The sequence below is a fragment of the Dipteris shenzhenensis genome, chromosome 17 (assembly GCF_047967505.1).
Source record: "Dipteris shenzhenensis isolate YYH24624 ecotype China chromosome 17, Dip_SZ_1.0, whole genome shotgun sequence".
Taxonomy (NCBI): domain Eukaryota; kingdom Viridiplantae; phylum Streptophyta; class Polypodiopsida; order Gleicheniales; family Dipteridaceae; genus Dipteris; species Dipteris shenzhenensis.
In genome coordinates, this window is record NC_141612.1 from 14,135,968 (window position 1) to 14,161,797 (window position 25,830).

General features: G+C 43.2%; 1 protein-coding gene across 1 annotated transcript; it reads right to left on the reverse strand.

Annotated features, from left to right (window-relative positions):
- Positions 1 to 1,322: 1,322 nt before the first annotated feature.
- LOC147891718 (uncharacterized) lies at positions 1,323 to 4,696 on the reverse strand. Its single transcript, XM_087388489.1, has 3 exons — positions 4,350 to 4,696; positions 4,215 to 4,259; positions 1,323 to 4,133 (listed from the first exon to the last, which is right to left on the reverse strand). Exons 1-3 carry the CDS (start codon positions 4,438 to 4,440, stop codon positions 1,834 to 1,836), a joined length of 2,436 nt encoding a protein of 811 aa, XP_087244615.1. The 5' UTR covers positions 4,441 to 4,696; the 3' UTR covers positions 1,323 to 1,833.
- Between the last annotated feature and the right edge of the window lie 21,134 nt (positions 4,697 to 25,830).

Genomic DNA, 25,830 nt, shown 5'->3' on the forward strand with positions numbered 1-25,830 from the left:
AGTCAAACTTAGACTAGCATAGTCAAGCTTTCATGGCCAAAGAGGCAGCTCGAAAATCTGCTCCAATTCGTCATGTAGAGGCCGAAATTCAGAGGGGTTTTGCAGTGGAGAGGAAGGTAAACATGTAGAGCTTCACCCTCAGAAAGGAATCGCACAGAAGATAAGCACGTCGCCCAACATTGTAGAAGAACCGTGGACTGGTTTTTTGACGAAATCCACCCGAATGTTGCTCCAAATGAGCTCAGACTTGATGAGCAGCAAGGTCGTGATGTCGCCCAGCTCCCTCTAGAAGAAATTCGACAATGTTGCTCTCCACAATGAGAACCAGGAAGAAGGTCGATGCAGCTTCCTGAGACAATGCCGCCCCGAAAATGGCAAGATAGCGCGTATGGCTTGTTCTGCAGATTCGCCCTGCCCTTGGGAAGACTCTCTTGAAAGATGAGAAGCTGAGAATGCGAGCTTGAAGAGAACTCTCACTTCCAAAATCGACTTTGGAAGGGAAGGTGGAAGATGGAGGTGAGGAAGAAGAAGATGATGTGGCACCTAACTAGGGCTTAGGCTAGAGAAAGCATCTAATGCTAGGCTAGGCTAGATCTAGAACCTAGAGCTCTGATACCAATCGTAGGATCCCGTAGGATAGAACAGATGCATCTTGCAAGAGGTGTGAGAACACAATGAAATCTCTATATAGATTGTGAGAGAGAAGACTCTCTCTTATAGGTAATACCTTCCCTACATAGTGGCAATCAGTCCCTACATCAGTGGGAATCAATCCTTACATCAGTGGGATTCCCTTTGTCTTACATCATCACTTAGGTCACACACTAGACACATCATAGCACTTGATGTGCCTTTACAACACACACAAACACACATGTGACTCCCCTAAATGCACACATGCACCATAGAGCAAGTAGATGCACACATGCACCATAGAGCAAGCCCTTGATCATACTTACCCCAACATACCACTGTGATTACTAGACTCTTTACAACTGAATTAAAGTGCAGGAAATTACTCTCAAATGACCAGCAGACAGAGAATTATAATCTAAACCTGAGATAGAGAGGAGAGAAAAGGAGAAAAGTGGTCATTGGCTTAGTAGAACAACACTGAAATACAATGCAGCAGCATGCTGTTGTAGAACAGTAAAATCAAAAGGACTTACCACCCCTGGATTTGATCTGAACCAAGGTGCCTCTGCTGTGGACTGTTGCTGCCCTCTTTTGTAGAGAATTCAGCAACCAAAGGAGAGACAAACTGAAGGGGAAGTGGGAGGACAGATGTGGCTACTGATGCCTACATATTGATGCTATATTAAGAGCTGGCCTGCATCAAAGTCACTATGGAAAATAATGAGCACGCTTCCAACCTGTCATGATGACTCGTGACTTTCGGTCATCTCCAGTGTGTTCATATAGCAGTCATAAAAGCGCCTTTGCCGTGGGTGTATTAGTGATTGCTACCACCATAAGCATCGCCAAGTTTGTACTTGTGCCACTGTCCAAGCTCCAACCTCTCTGAAGAAAAATATAAAGCAATGAAAATGTCCAGTGTAATATACTTATACTCAATTACAGTTTTAAGGATACTCATATGAAGCTGACTAATTCTGTCATTCACCATGTTTTTGAAAGCACCAGAAACACCTACAACATGGCTTTATTTAGAATGAAATTCCAAAATCATTTCTATATGCAGGCTACAGATTCTGTGTGCCTGTTCGATTACAAACCACTCTGTAGAGTATATAGCCACACTAAGAGTATATAGCCGCACTATAAAAGCTGTTGGTGTCAAGACAATGTTCAACACTAGAACCGAGCCTTCTCTCATAACTCATAATTCAGAAGATCTTCAATTTTGAACATCTCTTGCAGCTTGCATTCTTGGAGAGAGAGTAACTTGCTGTGCAGATCATTCTTGGGGTCATGGAAAAATGGAGTTCTGGAAGCCTTGACAACTTGTTTAAGCTGATCCTGCAGGCTGGCCTCCAGTTTGAAAGCATTCAAGCCCTTAACAACCATAGCAGTTTGAAGCTCTCTCTCTGCTTTGAACCAAGCTTTCCACGCCTGAACAGCCGGTCTCTTCTTTTCCACTTTTTCCCCTTGATCTACTTGAATCTCCATAGGATCATCCACAGGCTGCTCACTGCTTTCATTCTCAATCTCCTCCAGAGCAGCTTGGATGGGCTTGGAAGCAGATTTCTTCACAGAGGATTCAATCTTCTGTGAATCCACCAGATAGGCCCTTGCTTTCTTGCGTTCATCCGACGCCACATTCATATATAAGCTCAGATATGGCAACTTCAATGCTACAGCAAACCCTGCATATTGAGGAGAAATCTTGGCGAGACATATGTCTGTGCCATCCTGTTTCCTCAACTTCACCTGACAATAGATAATCGTTAGATTGTCCATTGTCACCTCCTCATTCTCACCACCAGTAAAGGCAAAGACCAATAAATCAACTCCCCCTGCGTGTTTACCACATATAACTGCACAGTGGCGCTCAAAGCACTTCAGAGCATCATCAAATGTCAGATCAGAGGTCTTCTTATAAATCCTGTGAAATGAGTTGAAATGCAATCGAGCTTTGGTTAGCAGCCTTTCCTTCTCAGTCAGCTCCCGCTTTCCTTTCCGAATCAGCTCCGACAATGACTCTCCAGCCAAGTGCTTGAGAAAATCATCCACAGTGCACCAGCCATCACCCTGATCTGCTTCACTCATGGCATTTAGCAGGATGATCCTAGCTACAAGCTCCCCTGTATATCCTCTATCAATCCAGCCAGCTGCAAGCCCAGTCACTAATGCACCATAAAGTTCTCGACTCCTTTCCTTTCTATGCAGATAGCTCATGGCCTCAGCTGCAGCCTTTGCAACTATTGGCTCAATGCTCCATGCCGTCCACACAAGTTCACAAGAAGGAGAAACAACTGTGAGGAGATTGTTGGCCACCAGTTTTGAGGCTAGTTTAGAACGGGGATCAACATCAAGCCCAATGCTGGCTCCTAACAAAGCCAGTGCAGCATCTTCTGGGATGACGGTACCTGGAGTTGGCCTAGTGATGTACTCAGCCCATTTACCAGCACCTCCCAACAGCTTATCGCGAGCAAGTTGGTACACCTCCTTGAAGGCAGACTGCTTCATATCTTCATCCTGTTCTTTCCCTGTAGGCAAATAAGACCTGAAAGTTGCCCACCACAGAGGCCGTCCATATCTCACAACCCAGTAGGGTCTAACAATGTTGTTGAACATTCTACTACTGGAGAAGAGCGGCTGCAAATCCTTCTCCAAGACATCTGCTGAGAAGCACGCCCAGATCGGAGGTGCTAGCATATATTTACCGGCAGATACACGGTCAGATGGATCAGCCCAGTCTGGAGCTGCAAATGTTGTTATTTCAGAGGATGTATCCATGAACAGCGATAGAACTCCACATTCTGACATGGAACGGGCTGATCTTCTGATGGAAGGGAAGGAGTTTTGGTCATCAAGATTTCTCACCAGATGGCTAGCTTCATCAAAAACAAATAAAACCTGCAACTTGCCATCTTGTGGGAAAATACCTTTTGGAAACTGCTCAAGAAATATCATTTTAGCCTCCTTTTCCCAGCTGGCCCATATAAGCTCCTTCTTATCCTGGCTTCCTGCCACATCTTTGAGACGGGGTGCTATCCCTTCCAGAAGTTGCTTCATCGTCCCTTTCACTTTCTCCCAATAGTCCTGGCCGTATTTCCTCATCTTCGTCACAAATCCTTGTTTGGTTTCCCCATTCCTGACCATGTCTGACAATACTGTAAGGCATGCAATGAAGTAAGCCAAAGAGAAATTCATGCACTCCAGCTGCCCTGGTACGCCCTCAAAAGTGCGGAGACGCTGGTTTGCTTCTTGACAGAACCAATCTGCAATCCAGGACCTTTTGGGATAGCCACTGCCAGATGCAAACGAACAATACACAACCCATACCCCTTGCCGCCACAATTCACACACCGTCCTGGTCTTCCCCCAGCCACTAGACTGGAAGAGGCGGGCAACTGGAGCATAACCTTCCCCCTCCAATATGTACGTCAACGCCTGATGCAAAGTGTGGACATTGTCCACGTTCCGGTATTCCAGCTCGAATGCCCTTTCTGGCAGACCACAAGAAGGGGAAATGAGAGCTAGAGTCGGAAATCTTTACCTTTCTTCAGTGGAGTCTGAAAATTTATCACCTCTGGCGAGATTAGCAACCGCTGGTGTTTCATGCTCTTCTATGCCTGTAATACACAAAATGAACCAATAACAAGTGAGATCCAAAGACCGATCTCACAAGCAAACAACCAGAAGAGAGTTAAAAACCACGATACCTTGCGATTTCTCCGGTGCGCGAGCATGCACGACGCCAGCGTGCATATAATCGAGCATGGAAACCGCTGGAACCGGATACCAATCCACCATCTCCGAACGCCCTCTCCTCGGACCACCAAGCACATGCCGGGCACCAAGCACATCGATCAGCCAATCGCAGAAGCTCTGCGTATCTGCAACGACTGTGCACGGACATGCGATTCACTCCCGACCTGCTGGCAAGAATGAGAGCATCTGTGGCTGTCTCGCGCAACGGATGCACAAACACTTGCACTTCCATCGTGAGGATTGGAAGCAAAAATCAAAGGGGGTTCAAGTAAGGGACCTTTTATGTCTTTGGGAGGGTGCCACGTCGCTCCCGAGTACTCGAGTGCTCTTAAACTCATGACTTTTCCTTTCACGAGTAACATGACCCATCTACGATAGGTTAGAGAGGTCTGAGAGTGGGGTCTTAGAATGTATGATTCCAACAAATAAAATTTCAAGTTTTATATACAAATATCAAAATTTTTATAAAAATTTCATGTTTGTGTGTTGTGTTGTGTTGTGTTGTAAATCAATGAAACATGTCATGTGTGTTTTGTGCGTCCGTGTGTGTGTGTGTGTGTGTGTGTGTGTGTGTATTCTTGTTAGAAATTAGATGAGCTACTAAATTGATCGATTGATATATCAACACAAACACATAATCATATGTTGAATTGACTAAAGGCAAATTTCACTTACATCCAAAGGATGCAATTTGCATGCATTGTGACTCTTCAGCATACTAAGCATTGGCATACATGGAGCGATACACATATTTTGAGTCCGAGCAAAAAGAAACTCCTTTTTGCTAGCATCTAGGTTTCCCTCTTGTTTCTTATTGAAGAAGGACAATGACGCGTGAGAAAAAGTTGTCTTAACCGATGCTCTCATGTCAAGGCATGGTTAGTGACCATAGCCATTTTAAATAAGGATTCTCAGGTGTTTCTAGTTCAAGAAAGCTAATGATGAGCAAGAAGTTGTCTTGGCTAATGCTCACCTATTTCTCATCTCTACACCTAAGCACCCACACCTACCTTTGGATTGTTAAATTGCCACTATCAGCATTTCCCATACACTCATAGTTGAAGCCAGAATCAGATTGCAAGCATTTAACATGGTGCTTTACAATACGCAAATTGCCTCTAGGAGCCTTGACTTTGGGACCCTACAGAAAGGAGACAAGGAAGGGATTATAGAAGGAAACCCTTTGCAAAATCGTGTGCCATCTCTTTGATGCACATAGTACCACACCCTTCTTTGCCCATAGCCTCCATGATCACTTCTCCCCCTCATCATAACCATTGTAGCTTTTGTCAACACGTATTTTCAATTGATTAATCCCTTGTTGGCCATTAGCTATCTTGTTAGACTTGGGACATAAGTTGTATTCCAACAACCACCTAGAGTTTGTTAAGACTGAATAGCATGTGTTCTAAATGAGTTTTCTTTTATACTTTCCTCAATCAAGCCTCCTTTCTTGCACTAATGTAAGCTAGAATTGATTTGTGGATGTCACATGCGGCTTTACAATAGGCAAAGGTCTCAAAGATCCTTGGATTTGGGTGACTTGCACAAAGAAAGGGATTATAGAAGGAAATCCATTGCAAAAAGAGTGTATCATCTCTTTACTCAAGGTGCACCACACCCTTTGCCAACCTTAGCCTCCTTGATCATAGTTCCTCGCCCTCACCATTGTCCCTTCTATCGACATGCATTTCAGCTCCCCGATATGAGCATCCATGGACCAAACTTTCCTTCAATAATTCTCTCCATCCTCTAGTCACTCTATTAAAACTTTTCGGTTTCATGCCACGTGGCTTGTCTCTCAAAACCAACATGTTGTTGGGTCTTTGACGGAAGAATCCCCAATTTGATTTCCTCTCACTTCATCGTCATTTCTACACCATGACTCCAACTTCTGTTTTAAAATCCATCATACTCTCTAAACTCCATCAACCACACCCTACCTTTAGATTAATGTATAACTATATAGTAGCAACTAATGGACTCTCTCAATACATTGAGTCAATGTTGCTATGTCTTTTAAAGCACATGCCAACCACCTACTCTCGATGCTCATTGCTGAAGTTTTACTTTTGGTCATAACCTATTGCTCACCTCTACACCTTGTCACCCATGCCTACGTTTGGATTGTAGCACTGCCATTATAAGAATTTCCCATACATTAGCACATGCAAGCTCCATGTCTCAATGCTTGTTTCCTATTGCTCACATGTGCACCTAATAAACTACCACACATAGCTAGCCCACCAACTTGTTATTGCCTTAATACCAAATCCATCATCAAAAGTGGTGCAACAATAGTGGCAAATCCAATGATTCTGCCTAGATGCCAAATCCATCATCAAAATAGTGGCTTATTACACTTCTTACTTGTCCACTACGATTGTGTTCAAGGGTGCAATGCTTTCCTTTTGCTTGAGATCATCAACAATGCCTTTTTGTCATCTTCTTACTACAATTGAATGTTCTTGTCATTGACTCGTGTGTCAAAATGGAAGCGCAAGTTCTATCTTGAAATTTTGGGGGATTGGACTACATTAATAATACCCCATCAATCTTAGCATGACCACTTGATCTTTATAAACTCTTCACTTGTGTCTTTCCTAATGTACCACATTCGTAGGTTGAGTAACTCTATCAACTTAATTGGTGTAAAATAGATGGAGCCCAACAATAGTATTTTTCCACTTGCTTTTTAGTTTTTTTTTTCACGTTGTAATCATGTGAACATCCATCTTTGCTCAGGTTTTTCTCCAATCTACCTTCCTCACCAACATGGAAATGGGCTCAAAGGAGATGGCCCCTCCACCACATGTCAATCAAAACCGTCGCAAGGATCTTCTGGTAGGAGATGGGGCATGGTAAATTCGTCTACAACATTGATTGTTGTCAATGTCAAGCATCAACAAATGAAATCACGCTTTTTAGTCTCTGACATTTTTACAATCACATTCTTCCATGGAGAACTTGGCCTCTCCTTGTATCTCGTCCATTTGATCTTGGGCCCCCATAGCTCATACATCTCACCATCCCCCAACCCCCAGCATCCATGCATGGCATTTGTCATCACAACATAGCTACCCCCATCCTCATACCCCTTCGTAGCTTGCACTATTGGTGCTAACATGAATTGTGAGTCCTAAATACTTACAAAGCTCATGTGGTTAGCATCAAAATTGTTGTCAATAAAAGCAACATGATGACAATCAAAGTATATAGGCTTCCATCACCATGGAACAATTCAAACCTTGGAGATGCTCTAAGCACTATCTTTTGTAAATCTTTGGTGTCATTGCATTAATGTAGCAACTATTCACAATTTTTTCCTCATGTATACCATTTGTAAAATGTCCACAAAAAGAAAAGGCATCACAACTTAAGTACACCACTTCTTCAAAACTTTGGAATCCCATTTCATTAAAAAATTTGCAAGCTCCAAATTAACAAAAAAATAAAAGCATGGCACAAAGGAGATGGGTGTCAGCACTTGAAAGATGGCAAGGCAATGCCATCATGAAAAGAACATGCAAACCAATTGGTGAGCCAATGTGATGTAATCTAGATTAATGCTTGAGAGAGAGAGAGCGAGAGAGAGATCTCAGGATGGGTGGACAAAATTAGCTTTTATTGAAGAAGCATATAAGCATGTATCTACAAAGGTGGATGTGGAGAAGCATCAAGTGGTAGTGATCAACTATGATGACTCTACTTCCCTTGAAGATTTGGCTCTTTGGACAATCCTTTCTTCAATCAAAGGCCGTCAATGCACGACTCCATCAACTTCCTGCATTTCATTACTTCAATGTGAACATTGCATACATCATGAGCAAGGACACTATCATCAAGGAAGGAATTCAACTTTCATCAATGAGCAAATCTTCACCGATTTCAACTCCCCCACCTACATCAATGAACGTGACAAAAGCATTAGTCAGCATCTAAGGAGCTCATTTGATTACGTTGTCATTAGGGACTTGTCTCGCTTAGCTCTAGAAAAATGATTTCAGCCCAATTACAAAGACTCCGAAGTCCTCCAGCTCTTTTTATTATTCATAACCCAAGGAATGTCCATTCGATAGTCAACTTTAAATTAACATAAACATTGCCAAGAGCTGCATTGTGGTTTCATTAATGCTTGTATCATGGATGACCTATTCTTCAGCTCCACTTCATATCCAATTTTTACGCTCTCCAACATCGCATGTAAGTGTTGCACAGCAAAATTAAAATTTGAGAACATATTCATACATCAATCGAAACCGTTTTAGTTATGTGCGGGCTTGCGTGCATTCTTAGCCTAGAATTCGCTTGGCTTCTGTTTGGCCTGGCCCTTAAGCGAACGAAAAAGATGAATGATCCTGTTCTTTTTTATTAGTCATTTGCTCTGCACTTCCTTTCTAAATTGACATACCAAATACTCCTACACTTGCAACCTGACCACCATAAGAATATTTGTGAAGAGCAAAACAAACTACCATCCTCTAGCTGCAATACGAGCGGGTGGCCGGTAGTTGGTAAACTAAATGGAGGCTACTCTTTTGAAGGCTAAGGAAGGGTTCTCAATAGGAATGCAACACAACCTTTGCTCCAACAAAGGATAACACAAGCTGGCTATTAGCTTTATCGAGATAAATTTGAGCAGTTAAGAAAAGAAATATACAAAATCAAAATGCAATAAAAGCCATCCACGCTTTTGAGTTTTGGGTTCACTCCATGGGCAAGGGATTATCTGAGAGAGAGAGAGAGAGAGAGAGAGAGAGAGAGAGAGAGAGAGAGAGATTACGTCAAGGGGAAGGAAGCTTTATGCCTGAAGGTGGCCAACGTTGCACAGACAATCTAGGAACAAAACTTGATGGATCTTTGAATCTCCGCAATAGCTTTTCTTACTATCTTTGAAGCTCCGATTGAGGTTGACCCTGCTAAATCCTCCCTACAACTCCCTCCTTCCTCCCCTCCCCCCACTTGAGCCCCTCCTCTGCCGCACCTTCCCTGTTCAAAAATCCCATCCTTTTCTTGAACTCTCTGCAAATGTTCCTTGAGCAGCTCCTCCTAGTCAAATCAACACTCCGTTTGTGTCTGAACAAACATTCAATGAAGCATTGTCAGAGAAAATTGGATTGTTGTCTAGCAGTAGCTCCCATAAGGCTTTATACATGTCTCGAATCTTCAAGAGCTTCTCTAGTGGCCTCCTACGTATGGATATGGCCTCCCCAAAGCTTAGTAGATACTTCATGCTGCCCTTTGCTAGGTCCCATTCTCCCGCCATGGATTCATGCCTGCAAAACCAAATTTACAATGATGATGCCCTTGATCTCAAAAATTTCGACATACCTGACACATTGACTCTCAAGTGGATGTGAGAAGAAGCTTTATTGGCAAGTGTTGAAAATACGTTGCTCTTGACAACTCTCTCGACACCGTCCCCCCTTTGGCTCCCAGAGTAAGCACCACTTAACACAATGTGTAAAGCATGCAAGGCATAATATTGTGTTTTTGAGTACGTCATGGAAATGTGCATGGGGATAGAAGCCAATTGAAATGCCACAATGTGCCAACCTAGTAACACCAATATGATGCCCGTCAAGTAACTTGTTCAAAGCGAAATGAAGAAACAACCCCTGTTGTTGAATGACCATGACGATGATGTGATGAGGCAACACTTTTGCTTCTTCAGGAGATGAGATGTCTTTGCAATGCTATAGCAGCCATGGGTCATCCAAGATATTTAGGGACTGGAGCCGAGCTCAAGAAGCAAAAGCCTTGACATCTGACCTTTGCTGCTGCTACATGACTCGCTCTGAAAATGGTGGCTCGATTCTAAAGTGTGTTCTTCATTCTCTGTAGCCATGAAGGTCTCGACAACTTTCCAACTCGATTTGAAGCCTAGAGTAAACCGACCTCTGATTGGGTCTCGCCCTCCTAATCCCTTGCATTCCTCTGATGCAAAAATGGGTGATCGCCCTCAAGCTCATGGTCGAGCTCATGGCTACTCTTTGGTGCAAGCCACTACCAAAGACGATGTGCTTGAGAAGCGGCTTTCAGAAGTTCCTTGGCAAGCCTAGTTCTTACTAAGCATGGAAGGTATTCGTGCTCCATTCACCATGGATTTTCCCAAGCTGCAGGCACGTTTGACCAGGCAAGAGCTTGATGCTTCCAGGTATGCAGTCCTCAATGGGTATCCAGCATGGAGTGAAGCGTGCCTATGATGAGGCGATGACTGAGAAACGGTATACTCATGGATAAATTCAGAATGGCTCCTATGAAGGAATGGCATGGCCACCTCCACCTGCCCAAATCCTTGCAGCATCAGCAAAATCCAAAGTGGAAGTGAATCACTTGCCTCAGCAAAGGTTGCATGCAGGGCAAGGTTGCAAGCAGGGACGGAGGGAAGTTTTTTCCACGGCAACCGGGTCTGAACGGGCAAGGAGTAGCATACATATAGTGGCAACGGGTAGATTAATGCAGAGAGCAATTGGAATTTCAAGTTTCAGGACTGAGACTCATGAGCTAGAGCCTGCTGGCAACATAGGTGCTTCTTAAAGACAATATGCATGTCTCCATTTGATTGCCATGTGAAAGTTGCCTTTCATAAAGGATAAAAGATGCTCGACTCCGAACCTCCATTCATATTTCAAGGCTAGCGATCATTTCTCTCCAGTCTTGATTTCGATGATGTTTTTTATTCGAGGTACATATAGAGAATAAACAACAGCCTGCCACTTTGTCATATTGAGAAACTCTTTGCCTTCATTAAAGGATGGAGTAGCAATTTCGGGACTTGAGGCAGATTGATGCTGACGAAATCCCTGTCTTGAGCACACTTCACATCTTCACAAATATTGTAGTCAAGGGTTTATACAATGTCATTCGTGTAAGACTTTCAATCAAAAATTGTGAACAGACCTTCCATCATCTTAGCATAATCGCCCACCACTAACAAGAGGCTTGACCATTGCCCCAAAAACCAAATCTACCAAAAGAGCCAGAGGGCATATGCCGGATATTCCGTATCAAGAGAGCCATAGTCCGTATCAAGAGATGGATAGTCTACGTTATGATCCTTCTTGGATCGTGCTTCCGCAAGCTAAAACTGTCCATCCATGTGATAATGGTAACAGACATGGAAATTCTTTGAAAGCTTTCATACTTTACTTTTCACTTTTCTAAACAGGGGATTCATGTGTAACTCTGGTTCAATATCCTTACATTTTAGACCTTTCATCTCATTTTTTAATTTCTTTGAGAATTTGTGTGCTTGTTCCTTCCCTCCCCTCCTCCAAAAGTAGTAAATCCTAGTTATTATTTTAGGGTTTGTCTCTTTGATTCTGTAACTCACACAATGTTGTACGTACATGCCTTTATATTCCCATAAGTGTTGGGAGATCATTCAATGCAAAGTTTTGTCTCATATTATGATTACCTCAATATCTAAAAAGAATGCAGTGTTGATAGCATTATAGAGTAAGATGATCATAGGCAATCAAATTGTTTTTGGATCTGTGGTCACGCAAGAGTTATTTGCTATCAATCTCAAAAGCAACATTATCTCAAAGCTCAATGCTTGTTTGGGAGAGACTCAACTGGCTTCGATGAAGAGAATAAGGACTACGTTTTGATTAGCCTTTGTTGTGTGTGCTCTTCACTTTTAAAGCCTTTGTCATGTGTTTGCTCTTCACTTTTAATAAACACTCATGATCCATCTAGCCTTTGTATAGATGGATGGTGATGTGTGTATGACACGTGAGAGCATATGTCCAATGATGGATGACCCTTGCTATGGTTTTTAACCTTGTGGGTGATTATCATGAAGTTAAATTGCAATGTGCTATGTGCCATGCATATACTATGAATGCAAATTACTATGTGTTGAATGCAATGTGCTATAAACCCAAGGAAAGGCACATTCCTTGGTCTTATAATTTTTGGAGAGGAAGTGTGCCAACTCTCCCCCCACACAAAATGTGTGGTTATGTGCTAAAAGCAAAGTGCTATGTGTGGAGTGCAAAATGCTTTCCAATTATGTAACACAACATCTACTCTCAAAGTGCTATATGTTGAATGTGAATTGATAAGTGCCCAAGGAAGGGCATGCTCTTTGGTCTTATAAATTTTGGAGAGTAAGCATGCAAACTCTCCCCTCACACAAATATGTTCTTATTATTGAATGCAAAGTGCTATTAGCAATGCAGAATTCTTTTCAATTAACAAACACAACATTTACTCTCATTTTCAATATTCAATTTCAAGCTCACTCTCATTCTTTTGAAATTTGAATAGAATCATTGTACAAATCCTATAACCAAAGAACATAATGCAATTTCTTTCTCAATATAGCTGCTTGCTCGGATCTAGTGTTGGAAGTGTTGAGTTCGACCCTCGGATCGATGTCTGTTGATCCTGTGAGGGTCTTGCCTTGTGGCTTGATGTTAAACAAATTCTTCTTCTCCTCCTCCTCCAAATCATCTGCTAGATAAGTTGATCAATGGCTGTGGTGAGGCGTGGACGATCGTGCGGCTGGCACCTATCCTGTGGATTTGGCCAGTGTTTTGCGAAGCTACCGGGTGGCATTTTTCTTAGCAGGGGATGGGCCTAGTGGCGGAGCTATTTTTGGAGTGGTGCATGGAGTGGTGCATGGAGGCATGCATGGAGGGCACCACTTGTGTCAACATGCAAACACAAGCATGCATGCATGTATGGGATGAATCTCCCCCATTGGCATTTTTCTTAGCAGGGGCAGGCCTAGTGGCGGAGCTATTTTTGGTGCATGCATGGAGGGCTCCACTTGTGTCAACATGCAAACACAAGCATGCATGCACGTATGCGAGGAGTCTCCCCCTCCTCGTATCATACAAGTTCAAACGTGGTTCTCCCACGCTCCCACCAGATTCACATGCACGAGCTCTGAACCTAAGCTTTCCATGCTTGATGTCATTTTAGGTCGGCCTACTGGTGGTTTGATAGCTTCCTCATTGCCTGCCCATTCGATGCAGTCATCCCTGATCCGTAGTCATGAAGCTAAGGTGCAGTCTCTCTAGCTCCCACCTTGCCTCCTTCGATAAGTCTTCCCATATTGTGTGCATAAATCGTGGAAGATAGTCATTTCCCTATGATCTGTAGCCTTCCTAATCCAAGATCAGTTCACATTCAAGGTATGCTTCTTGTCAATGGTTTCTCTCGAAACTGTGGCTAGATATCTAGTCCTTGCATCACAAAGAAACATCAACCCTGTCTAATATTGCATATGTTAATTCTCGTCGCATGAACAGGTAGATTTTTGAGTGCATGCATTGATTGACTCAAATGACTTGAATATACTGTGGCTCATCCACATCTCACTTACATTGAGAGAAGACTTCATTTAAAACAGCAAGTTGTGCTCCTATGATGCACATTCAGTGCACTCTCTATTGTTGCCCAACGATTGTCTATGAAGGCTTTCTAAATCAGTTCAAGATGGTCCTCAATCTCTCTCTCTCGGAGCCAAAGCTGTAGCACTGTTAGGATCCTTGAAAGGAATTGCAGGAGCAAGTTGAATACCATTGGAGAGTAGATGAATAATGTGGGAGGAGAGAGATCGTTGTTCTTATGCTAGACAGAATGAGGGTAGAAGGTGTAAAAACCAGATAGGATCACATTCCTTAGCATTCTTACTGTATGCAATCACACAGGTCCAGTGGATAAGGGCCCGACATACTTGAAGGCCATGAGCAAAGACTATGGCATCACTCCAACAATTCCATTGACCACTACGCTTGCATGGTGGACTACCAATTTAGGTCCTTGGCATTTTCACAATTTCCTTAGTGTTGTTGATCCTTCTCATAATACAGCTTTGTGTTGCCTTTTGACCAGCTTTGGAGGTTACTGGCATTTAACTAAGGCTTTATGATGGGAGTTTGAATGCTTACAAGTACCGCATCGGGTTCTTGTTCTTATTATTCATATTTTTCAAATAGAAATACTCCTCTAAGAAATTAAAGGCCTATGACCACCCAGGTGAGACTCTGAGTCTCTTGGAGAATCATTCATGCCTCTGTCTCATAAGGTGTGGATTTTAGGGGATTTTGATAAAAGTGAGGGCCCTTAGGTGTGGATAGAACATTGGGTGTTGATGTATGCAGTGAGTTGGGGTCTGACAAGCATTAGTTGGCTAGCATGTTGTTGCCAAATAGATGGATTTTGAGTGCTTTTAGTGGCCTTAAGGCTTTTGGAGCCTTGTTTTGATGTCATTGTAGGGGATGAATTAATGCATGCATGATGTGGTAAGAAGACCAATAATAGTACCTAATGTGTAGATAGCTTGAGCATCATTTGCAGGTTGTCAGTGTGGTATAACAGTGTGAAAGGATGGTTGTTGTAGGTGATGGAGCAGAAACAAAATCTTTTACTCTCAAGATATCCAGCCAATAGAAGAACTCAAGAGATGAATAAAACTCTAATTAAATTGCAGCGATACATGTTGACAAATTTGAGTACAAAACTCCAAGAGAAGGGCTCCCATAAATCACAAAAGATGAGGTGGATGTTGCTCTACAATGTTTCCAAAATAGGTTGCCTAGTTGGTGAACAGGTAAGGGACTCGCCTCCACAGTCCTTGCATTCATTAGGTAGGCTGAGAGCATGTAGGGTTGAAGAATCTCAGGCTGAGGAGATGCTGAAGAGGAAGGAATCAGATGGCATCACAAATGAGTGGCAAGATATGCCTTTTGTAGGTCAAGGAGGGGCAAATAGATCAGTTGTTCGGCCTCTTTACCTACCATTGGGCTCGCGAGTTATTGATTGACCAAATCAACTAAAATTGGTTGACCAGTCAGTCAACCCTACTTGTTTGTGCTCATGATTCAGCTCGAGTGGTTAAAAAGTACACCATTGATTATGTAATGAGTGCCACCACAGTACTTTAGCCAAAATAGGTTGACCACCCAGTTAACCCTACCTTGTTTGTGCTCATGATCTTGCTCGAGTGGTTAGAAAGTATTCCATTAATTATGAAATGAGTGCCATGTTACTTTAAATAGAAGAATCGGTCTATGATTTTAGCTAATTAAAAGCTAATTGTGCCATAGGTTCATGTCATATCCATCTACTATAGGTGGTGTGGTATGCTATTGCTAGGCATGTAGATAGTACGGTATACATGGATTGCGAGTCCACTGGATAGGACAAAGGAAGGTCAATGCCTTTTCAGATAGGCTAGTAGGTCATGCCAATATCGGGCGTAGCATGTGAATTTGATTGGTAATTAGAGCCACTTGTTGGGCTAGTACATTGGGAAAAGCCAAGATACATGTGGCTAGCACATGCTCAAGTCAATTGGGCAAAGGCATCCCATTTAGAGAAGGGATAAGTCAGTCAACCAAAAAGTGTCCAGGGCAAGCCACTCAAATTGAATTGTAAGGAAATATCTTGTCTAGGCCACTCGAATAGCCAAGAGGGTTCAGAACAATACCACATAGGCAGTCAAAAGCTCACCGAGATAGGGACACTTCTAGGGCAGTCATTGGATTGCCAAAGTTGGGGCACTTCAGACGAGAGCATTAGAGGCACATGGAACAAGCCAGTTGGGATAGCCAGGAGCCAACAATATGAAAGCCCGATTATTGTGCTAGTTCAACCAACCGGTTGGTTGGTTTGCCAGTCAATTGGTTGGTTAGTTTGCCAGCCAATCAAGCCAACCTTCAAACTGTTTGAAGGGGCCTGGTAGCCTTCATTTGGATATCTCTTCTTCTCTAATTGGGGGCTTAGAAACCACATCTTATGCAGTACTTTCTCTTAGCCAAGCAACAGTAATAGCTCACCCGTCTAAAGTAGTTCTCACACTCGAATATAGTACAAATCACCTCAGCTCTTTTGCAACCTCTTATATGTAGCATATCGTAGCCTCCATTCAGGCTTTCTTATGCAGAAGATCTCAGCCTCATTATGAAGCAGATTTCAGCCTCCATTCAATATTTCTTAGCAGTAGATCTCAGCCTCAGTACTAAGCACATATCATCCTTGATTCAATCCTCATGTAGTAGGTCATAGACTCATGTTGGAGTCAGAGATTGGGATCTACCCTACAATTCACAAGCTCTTCTGGGTAGTCGAATTCAACCTTCGCAGGGGCACGTGAAGTTCCATGGATTGTGTGACATTCCTCTTTGTTCTACATTAGAAGTAAAGTAAGAACATGTATTTTTTTGTGGCATTTTACATGTTTTATCAACAATATATGATGCATGACAATGCAGGGTTTGTATTCATGGAATCTTAGGATGAAACCATAAACAGAGAGAAGCTGACATTGCGATCAGGGGTGTGATTGGTCGTGTTGTTTTTCAAAGTACACGATTGACTTTATTGTTTGTAATTATCTTTTTTTGTTATAAGATTTCTCTATTGATGGCAGCCTTGATGAAGAAAGCTGCCAAGACCTGCACATCAAGGACTACATGTGTGTATGAACAACTAGAGGCTGCCAAGGACAATGCAAGGTTTGTATTCATGGAATCTCAGGATGAAACCGCAGTCAAGTGTGTGATTGGTCGTGTTGTTTTGCAAAGTACATGATTGACTTTATCATTTTTCATTATCTTTCTTTGTTATAAGATCTCTCTATTGATGGATAAAGAAAGCTGCCAAGACCCGTACATCAAGGACTACATGTGACCATAGATTTTTTTGGTAAACATTACATGACACCGTCCCACAAATTTAGATATTCAAGGTTTATTTGTGATCACATTCTCATGATTTTTTGAATGGTTGTAGGTGTTCAACATGAACTCCAATCGGCCATCAGAAGATTCAGCTCAAAAGAGGGAGATGATTGGGTTTGTGGTGCACCTGGGTGCTTCCAAGAGGGGGATGTTCCACCCATCTCCATCACGTGTCACTTTAAAGTCACACATCAGTTCAACCCCGACATCTACAAGAAACTATTCCAAAATCCTACAATACTTTGAATTTTCAAGATATTTACACACACATTCAGCTTTTCTAAATTGTAACCTAGTACAACTCACGGTGTTAATCGATTATCACATTGCAATAGGGAAAGTTGGTATTGTTGTTGTTTTTGAGGTTCGAGATCCAAGTGGATGTGCAAGTTGGAAATGCTTCTTGCATAGCTGCTCCAAAGTGTATAAAGAAAGAAGAAAGCTCGAGGCACACCTACAAAATACCCACCATTGGTTGGTGATTTTTTGAGGCAATGGATCAGAGGCTTGGGATATGATGATATGGATTTTGTAGTCACTCTTGGTGATAGGATGCCCAAAGACGCTCAAATGTGAACGTTAGACCTCAGCCTTGGCACATAGGTATCTTAAATTCCTTAGAGAAGAGAATTGCTTGGATAATGGTTTGAGAGGTGTTCAAAAATATGAGGAGGTGATTGTAGGAAAGAAAGCCAAGGAGGTGGATAAAAGAATCCCACGTAGCATAAAGGTAGGACTCTCAATCATTAATGAAAAGGGCCCATGGAAATGAAAAGTTTTGCGCAAAAAAGCAAAGGCTATGTGAAAAAGAGAATGGAGCCTCGCCATCTATAAAAGCAAGCAGCCTCCTAGCCTATTGCTCATGGTTTTTTGTTCACCATCAAGTTCTTGAGGAGTCTTTTGAGATTGAGGAGTTTCTGATCATTTTCAAGAGTCTTTGCTTGTGGCAAATGTGTGGATGATTGTGAGAGCAGAATAGAGATCATGAGCGACAAACCTTCTATGCGAAGGAGAAGTCCATCTTTGTTTAGTGTCACTTCATTTTTGTATGCCAACAAGCACAGTAGCACTGAGGCCTTTCATCTAAGTCTATTTTCTTGAGTCCTATAATCATCAGAGATTGGAATATAGTTCCAATTGCTGGTATTTGGTCTGATGTTAAGAGATTAAGAGAGAGGGAGAGCTTCTGCAGTGTTCTTCCTATTATTTCATGTATGAAGAGGCCATATTTTATGTGAAAAAACTACAGCAGCAGGCATATGGGCTTAGTTCACTCTCTGTTGTTGAGTGTTGGCATAAGTTCACTTGTAGAGGAACATAAGCTTGTGGACAATCATCGGTTCAAGGGCCTTGTTTTGTTTTCAAATAGTCACAAGTGATGACGAAGTTTTTTCCAAGTATGCGCATTAGTTTGTGGGTATGCCGTTCCATTGTGTGAAAAAGGATTTACGTCTAGAGAGAAAGAGAGCCGCAAGTCTGAACTCTGTAGCAAGTGGATCAAAGGTGATTCACATGTTAGTTGGTGTCGCCAAATCGTAGAGAAGCGTGTTGGGTCTATAACATGGTACTCTTGTGAAGACTGACTGTCTGCATAGAGAGTCTTGGTTGAGCTTCTAGTGGTTGATCGAGTCTTTGATTGCATGTGGTGTAGCTGAAGCATATGGGCTGATTGTATTTGAGAGATGATCGTATGAGCAATAATATGAGGGTGTCAGCTTGCCAATTGCTACCCTTCTAGCCGTTTTGACATGTGTAGCGGCATACTTTGAATGTTTGCACTAATCTAAAGGAAAGAGCAGTAGATTCTAGCAGGCACGAGTGTAAAAGTTTCACTGACGATTGCAGGCACATGCTTAGGCAAGGGCTGTTCACGTTTTTGGTTTCATTGAGGACTGTTGGTGCAATTTCACAGCTTGAGTAGAGCTCGTGTGTGCTCTTGGTCTATGTAATTTCTCAGGCTCTGAATTTCAGTTTTCTATGCTACGGGTGTTGTAGCTATTTGCAAACTGCTTCCTAGAAGCAAGGTGGTGTTTATGAGGAGAGGCCATTTGCATAAGAAAGAATGGAAAGAGCTTTGTGAGTCGGTGAGCTTCAAGTTGAAGGAGGTGTATTATTCCTAGAGGTTGATTGCATTGATTGGCATCAAGAGGCTTTGAGTGATCAAAGGGTTCAGTGGCATCTAGTTGATCCAGCTAGAAGGAGTGGTGATTTAAATTGCAGGCAATTTGCTCACTTTGTGGGAGGTTGTTGCTAGTCACATTGGTTGTCTAGGTGTTGAGTGCCCAGCTGAGTGTGTTCTTGTTAGCCGTCTCCATAAGCGGTGCTTTCATTGAGAGCTTAGGCCGATTGTGGGTTGATTGGTCGTGTTGGGGAGTGGTACCCGTCCCTTGCACACTCAAGCCATTTGGAAGCCATGAGTTACCAACCTTTCCTCGGATATGAGGGAGAAGATGATGAAGTCTTGATTCAAAAAATTAATTGGATGGCCTATGATAGAGGCTGAGACACCGATGAAGACCTTTTATGCATGTTGGGCATGCTATTGGCAAGATCATCCCATCTATGGTGGGAGGGTATTCCGACAGGGTAGCAGGATACTTGGCCACGAGCTAGGGAGGCTTTCTGAGAACGTTTTGACAAAACATGTGTGCCTCAGGATCTATGGAGCACTCTAAGGTGGATGGAACCTATGTGGAAACATGATGAAGAGAGTGCTCATGACATGTATCTCAAGTCAATTAGGTTCCAAGATAGATTAGCTTGGACTCATAAAAAGAATCTTGAGATAGTGCAAAGTGCTTGATTGATATTCCTTCAAATGAACCTCCCTTTTATAGGTGAGGGTACTTACATCCATTTGCTTGCTCACATGTGGGATATCTCCTCCATGCCATGTGGCAGCTTATCCTTTGCTCATACTTTGCTCTACAAGTGCTCATGGCACCACAACTCTCAACACCTCCCCTTGGTGCCATAATCCTTTGGCTACTGCAAGGTGGTCAGATGTGAGTTACAATCCATCACCTCCCCTTAGTGCATGCATTGCTACTTAAGGTGGTCAAGTGTGGCTTTTACATGTCAATACCTCTCCTGGGTGCTTTCATAGCTACTCTCAGGTGGTCAGGTTTGATTTACAAAACATAGGCAAGGTTGGCAAGGTTTTTGCTTTTCAATACATTCCATTCATGTCACCTTTTGGCTCATGGCTTGATGATGATGGTGTTTGCTTCTTTGCTTGACGTAGCTTCATGCATGATGCTTTGTTCTTCCATGTGCCTTGATGCTTTGTGTGTGGATGCCATGCTTTCTGCTATGGTCATCTCATGCACTTGTGCTTTTGGCATGCTTTCTACATTCATGCGTTGCTTTTTCATTTGTTACAAAGGTCTTACCAATTGATTTCTTTCAATATTGGCAGTGTCTAATTTCTCACAATGATTTTGACATGACAGGTGCGTGGAGCTCAAAAAGACGATCACTTTTCCTTTTTGGAGCGTGTCCAAATTCTTCTTGGATTGCAAGTTATGGCTTGTTGAAGCTTTTGTGAAGAAGAGAGGCCTTTGATGATGTGACACAGAGATTCACATGCTGAATTCCATACTGTGCTTAGCAAGGGTATCTGTGCTTAGGTGGCACTTAACTAACCCTGAACTTAATCTAACCATGGGTTAGTGTGGGTTGAGTTGACCAGACTTGGGTTAACTTAACCATTGACCAAGCTAAGTAACATTTAACCATAGCTACATCTTATCTTGCCACGTGTCTTCTCCATCTATTGCCACGTGTCTTTTTGGTAGATAACCTTGGAGGAGACTTTGTGGATGGTTGAAGGCCCGCTATAGGGTTGCGAGATCACCAAAATTGCGGCCGGTGGTAGCGGGATAGCAGGAAAAGCAGAATATCCAGCACTTTGTTGCGCATTAGCGACCCTCCGTTCTCGTCCTTAGCCTTTAGCATAACAGTGATCAATTCTTTTCGTAGGTCTGCTTGAGGATGTAGAGAAAACGTCGTCTATCGCTGGGAGCAGTATCAAGCCGGATGGAGGCGCGGCATCACGTATGAAGGAGGGCTATTGAAGCTTGAGAGGTCACTGCTCGTAGAAGCTTCGTTGATCACAAGGGAACCGCCACTGTAGAAGCAGCTGCAGGTGGTGCTGTGTGTGCTTGGGCACTAGGTTGATGGGGAGCATGTTGCTGGCAGAGATGCAGGAGCTGGTGTATAGGTCACTGTCGTTGTAGGCTATGGAGCCTTTGCATGGGCGTTGGAGCCGGTGAGTAGTCGAGGCTATTGGTGGCAGCTTGTTGATGGCGTAGCATGAGGAGAGGCGCTGGCACTGAGGGATCCGAGAGCCGTCGCTGTTGCAGGCTGTTGATGTTTACATGTGCAGAGAGTTGGAGCCGTCGGCACGTCAGAGACACAGAAGGTCGATGCCAGAGGTTTCACCAGTGGAGGTAGTTGGTCGACCAACACTGTGTAGAAGGCAGATAGTTAGAGAGGCCACGCTGCTGACAGAAGCATTTGTTACAAGGCGTATGGAGCTTCGGGCATTCGTTTAGTCGTTGTAGGTGTAGCTATGCTGATGGAGAGCAATCGTGTTAGAGCAGAAGCCGAATCTATGGCCTAGAGAGCTTTGGCCTTTGGAGCACTAACTCTAAAGGACGAGATGCTGCTGCTGGTACAACTTTGCTTGTGAGCTCAGAGAAGCTTGAGCGTCGTTAGAGTTGCATAGTTGTAGGTTTCATAGGGCTTGATGTTTGTCAGTTGAGAGAGACCAAGGTAGATGCTACAGATTTTGCTCTTACTAGTCTCTCTGGAACAAAAAACCTCTCTCAATCTCTCTCACATGAATCTTCACAAAGAAAATACTCAAGGGACTCTCTTGCTCTCACACAATAAGGAATACTTAAGCTCACAACGAATCTCTCATAAAAATGGATGGACGGAAAATTTCTCTCTCTAGGGACTGAAACTGTTTCTCAATCTAAAACTAAAACTAACCTAGGAGAACTCATGAGTTCCTAAGACATACCTACAACTAATCTAGAAATGGGAGCAATCCTAGTGAACTACTAATGAGCTAAACTAGGAGAGCTAAACCTATGCTCTGATACCATGACAAAACATGTGTGCCTCAGGATCTATGGAGCACTCTAAGGTGGATGGAACCTATGTGGAAACATGATGAAGAGAGTGCTCGTGACATGTATCTCAAGTCAATTAGGTTCCAAGATAGATTAGCTTGGACTCATAAAAAGAATCTTGAGATAGTGCAAAGTGCTTGATTGATATTCCTTCAAATGAACCTCCCTTTTATAGGTGAGGGTACTTACATCCATTTGCTTGCTCACATGTGGGATATCTCCTCCATGCCATGTGGCAGCTTATCCTTTGCTCATACCTTTGCTCTACAAGTGCTCATGGCACCACAACTCTCAACACGTTTTGGAATACAAAATACCATGGAGGAGTTATGGTGTGTATTAGCACACACTCATATCAAGGAAGGAGAAGATGTGTCAATTTGTTGTTGTATTTGAAGAAAAGTGGATTTTAGTAGAGAGGAGGATGCAAGCCCAAAATGGTCAAGTGCCTGCTGACTTCTTCAAGAAGGATAAGTTTATTTCCTTGCTCACTCCTTCTTCAAGAAGGACAAGTTTATTTCCTTGCTCACTCCTGTCCTCAAGGAGAAAGTGGAGCTGAAGGACCCCGACACCTATGCTATGGCCATGTGGATAGCAAAGGAGAAGTATCGAAAGATGCATGTGGTACATCAGCCCCAACTGTTTCAACTGAAAGAAGCTCCCCCAAATCTGTTGCTAACCCCAGTGGATCCTCGTCCAAATCCAGCCCCCTCCTATTCCCAACAACCCTATGTAACCCATGGCAGCTAGGGGTCTTTCCAAAGGAGATATTCAAATCATTGCACAAGGCATCACCAATATGTCTTTAGCTATGTTGAAGTAGTGTGCACTGACTCCTCGTTCGAGGGGTGGCGAGAGACCAAGGAATCAGTGGCAAGCAACTACCACTTGCTTCAATTGTTACAAGTGTAGCCACATCGCCCTCGACTATTTGCACCCCCGAAAGAGGGGAGGAGAGATGTATCCAATCCTTCCTCCACAACCACCTAGGAGAGAGCCAGAAGGAAGGGCGGGAGAAGTTTGAAGAGGAGTTGAACCAATGAGGCATGAGCTAGATAGGTGTCTCACGGAGGTAGGTAATGTCACTTTGATTGGATTTCGGCCTGCTGCCCAGGGGCCTAGTCGACAATCATGGTCGGCCCAGGCAGTCAGCCCAAGGCCGACCACCTACCAATAGGCTGTGACTGGTAAAGCTGACTAGTTCAGAGCTGACCCCCTACTTGGTACCTACCTCCACCCTAGCCTATATATACTAGCCTCTGCCATGCTCATTGTCACTCATTCTTTCCAGTGTTAAGCCTCTGCTTCTTGCCTCTTGCATCTTGCATCCAGGTGCCTCTTGCCCAACCTCTGCCCTGCTTCTTGCCAGTGCATCCTACTTCTTGTCCACAGGTGCCTCCTCCACAACCTCTTGCTCAGCCTCTACCTAAAGTGCACACTTGATCTAGTCTATCCCTCCGTCATGTGCTCATCTCTTGCAATGATGGTGACCCTAGAAACTCCTCTACATTAACTTGGTGACTTGCTCCAGATCTACATCAAGTTGGTGCATCACTTCAGTGCTACAAGTATAGCACTTCTCATGCATCTCCTTCTTGTGCCAAATCACCGACACCTTCCCCTCGGTCTCTTGTTGGCACCCCTTCTTCTCATGTGCTCTATGATCAGCACCCTTCATATTTGCAACATTGCTACTCAATTATTGCCATGGTAGCCTCTGCTTGCTGCCCAAGGTTTAGCCTCTTTGATGCCTTGTATAGCTCCAGTGTGCAAGCACATTAGTCCCAATCTGCATCCCCAATTTTAGGTTAGGTCGACAGCCCACTTCTGCACACAGTGGGCAGCTCCTTCACCTTCAAGTTAGCAGCCTCCTACTGATCAGGTAGACAGCATACTCAGCTCTAATCGACAACAATTCTAGCTCCAGTTGATAGTGTATCTAGCTCCTATTGGTAGTGTATTCAGCTCTAGTTGGCAGTCCTTTGTACACTGCATACTCAGCCTCTTGCTGCTAATCTGGCTGGCAGTCATTTTTGCTCCTGCTTTTAGCTCAGATTTGCTCTGTATCAGCCCCCATTGTTACGGGCTCCTCCTATCCATTCGGGGTAGCCCCACCTCTCCTTCTGAGGTTGTATTGCCGATTGTTCCTGCCTTGATTTAGAGCTCTATACAGTGGTTCTGCTTGTGGGAGATCCGTTGTCACTTATCTCTCTCTTTGATCTCATCATTCGTGCTCGTGATTGCTTCCACACCGTATTCTCACATTCTGGCTTCAGTTGGCCCTTGATAACCTCCCCTGATGGTTGCTCCTGTTGGTTGAGATGATACCCTTCTCTTGGCACTTTGCAATGGACCAAAATCAGCCTAATCATGGCTGGATTAGATTGGAAACCACGCTGTAACTAACTGCAAATCATGGGTTTGTCAATGCACAAGGTGTGCACGTGACATTCCCCACTACTAAAATTGTTGCTAGGTTGAGGACTTCGCAACATACCGCCTAGTGGGGAACCCATGGAAACTGTTGCCAACTCTTGCACGGATGACCTGTTTGAAGACACCCACGATCCTCTGTCTCTAGGAAACTATGAATTTTGTACAAAGCTCGAACCTCGATGAAGCCTCCTCTTGTGCCCCCCGCAAATCCATGTACCTTAGGATCTCATGTTCTATTGCAGATCTCTTGACAAGAACCTCCTTGAATCTATAGCCTGTACTCTTTCCATCATCCCTTATCGATGTGGGATTCATGATCTCTTGTTGGACTACCACCCATGCTCCTGTTGGTAAGAATTTGACTAGACTTGATTCTTTTTTTCTTGACTTTTCTGATATATATACTCTTTTTCTTTTCTTTTTCTTTGTCTGAAACCCTAGCCCTAATGCATCCTACAGACCTACATGCTCCTATATGATGATGCAAGGAACACCTAGCCCTAGACCTGCAATATCTTCAACACCGAGTTGACTTGAGCGGAAGCGATTGACTTTTTTGACTAGATGTCCATCATCTGATGCCTGACAACTTCTTTGAAACCTAAAAGTTTCCCTCTTTAGGTCAAAATAATGTCATCTACACAGCATCGGATAATATACAAAATCTAATTCAAGGGACATGCATTATCCCTATGAACAATTTCACTGATATGAAAGGATTGGTGAAAGATTTACTCTATGTTTTGAAGCTCAACAAGTACCTCTTATCAGTAGGTCAAATGATGGAACACAACTACCGAGTCATATTCGATGGAGATGAATGCACTATCAGAGACAAATCCAGAAGATTTCAGCTCTAGTAGGAAAAGGAGTCAAGGAAGGATGCTTGTATAGAATGCTAGCTACAGGGCCAGATAAGCACGCCATGTCAACTCAAAAGCAAACAAATGCCACTATCTACAAAATGGCACAAGATATATGGTCATGTTAATTTCAAGAGCTTGTTAGATCTCAAGAATAAGAATATGGCAATTGGGATTCCTAAACTACAGTTTCTTGGAAAAGTTTGCAAAGCATGCTGCTTTGGCAAACAAAAGAGAACCAATTTCGGTAGAAGCACCTCTAAGCTTGGTACGTCCGTGTTGCATGTGCTG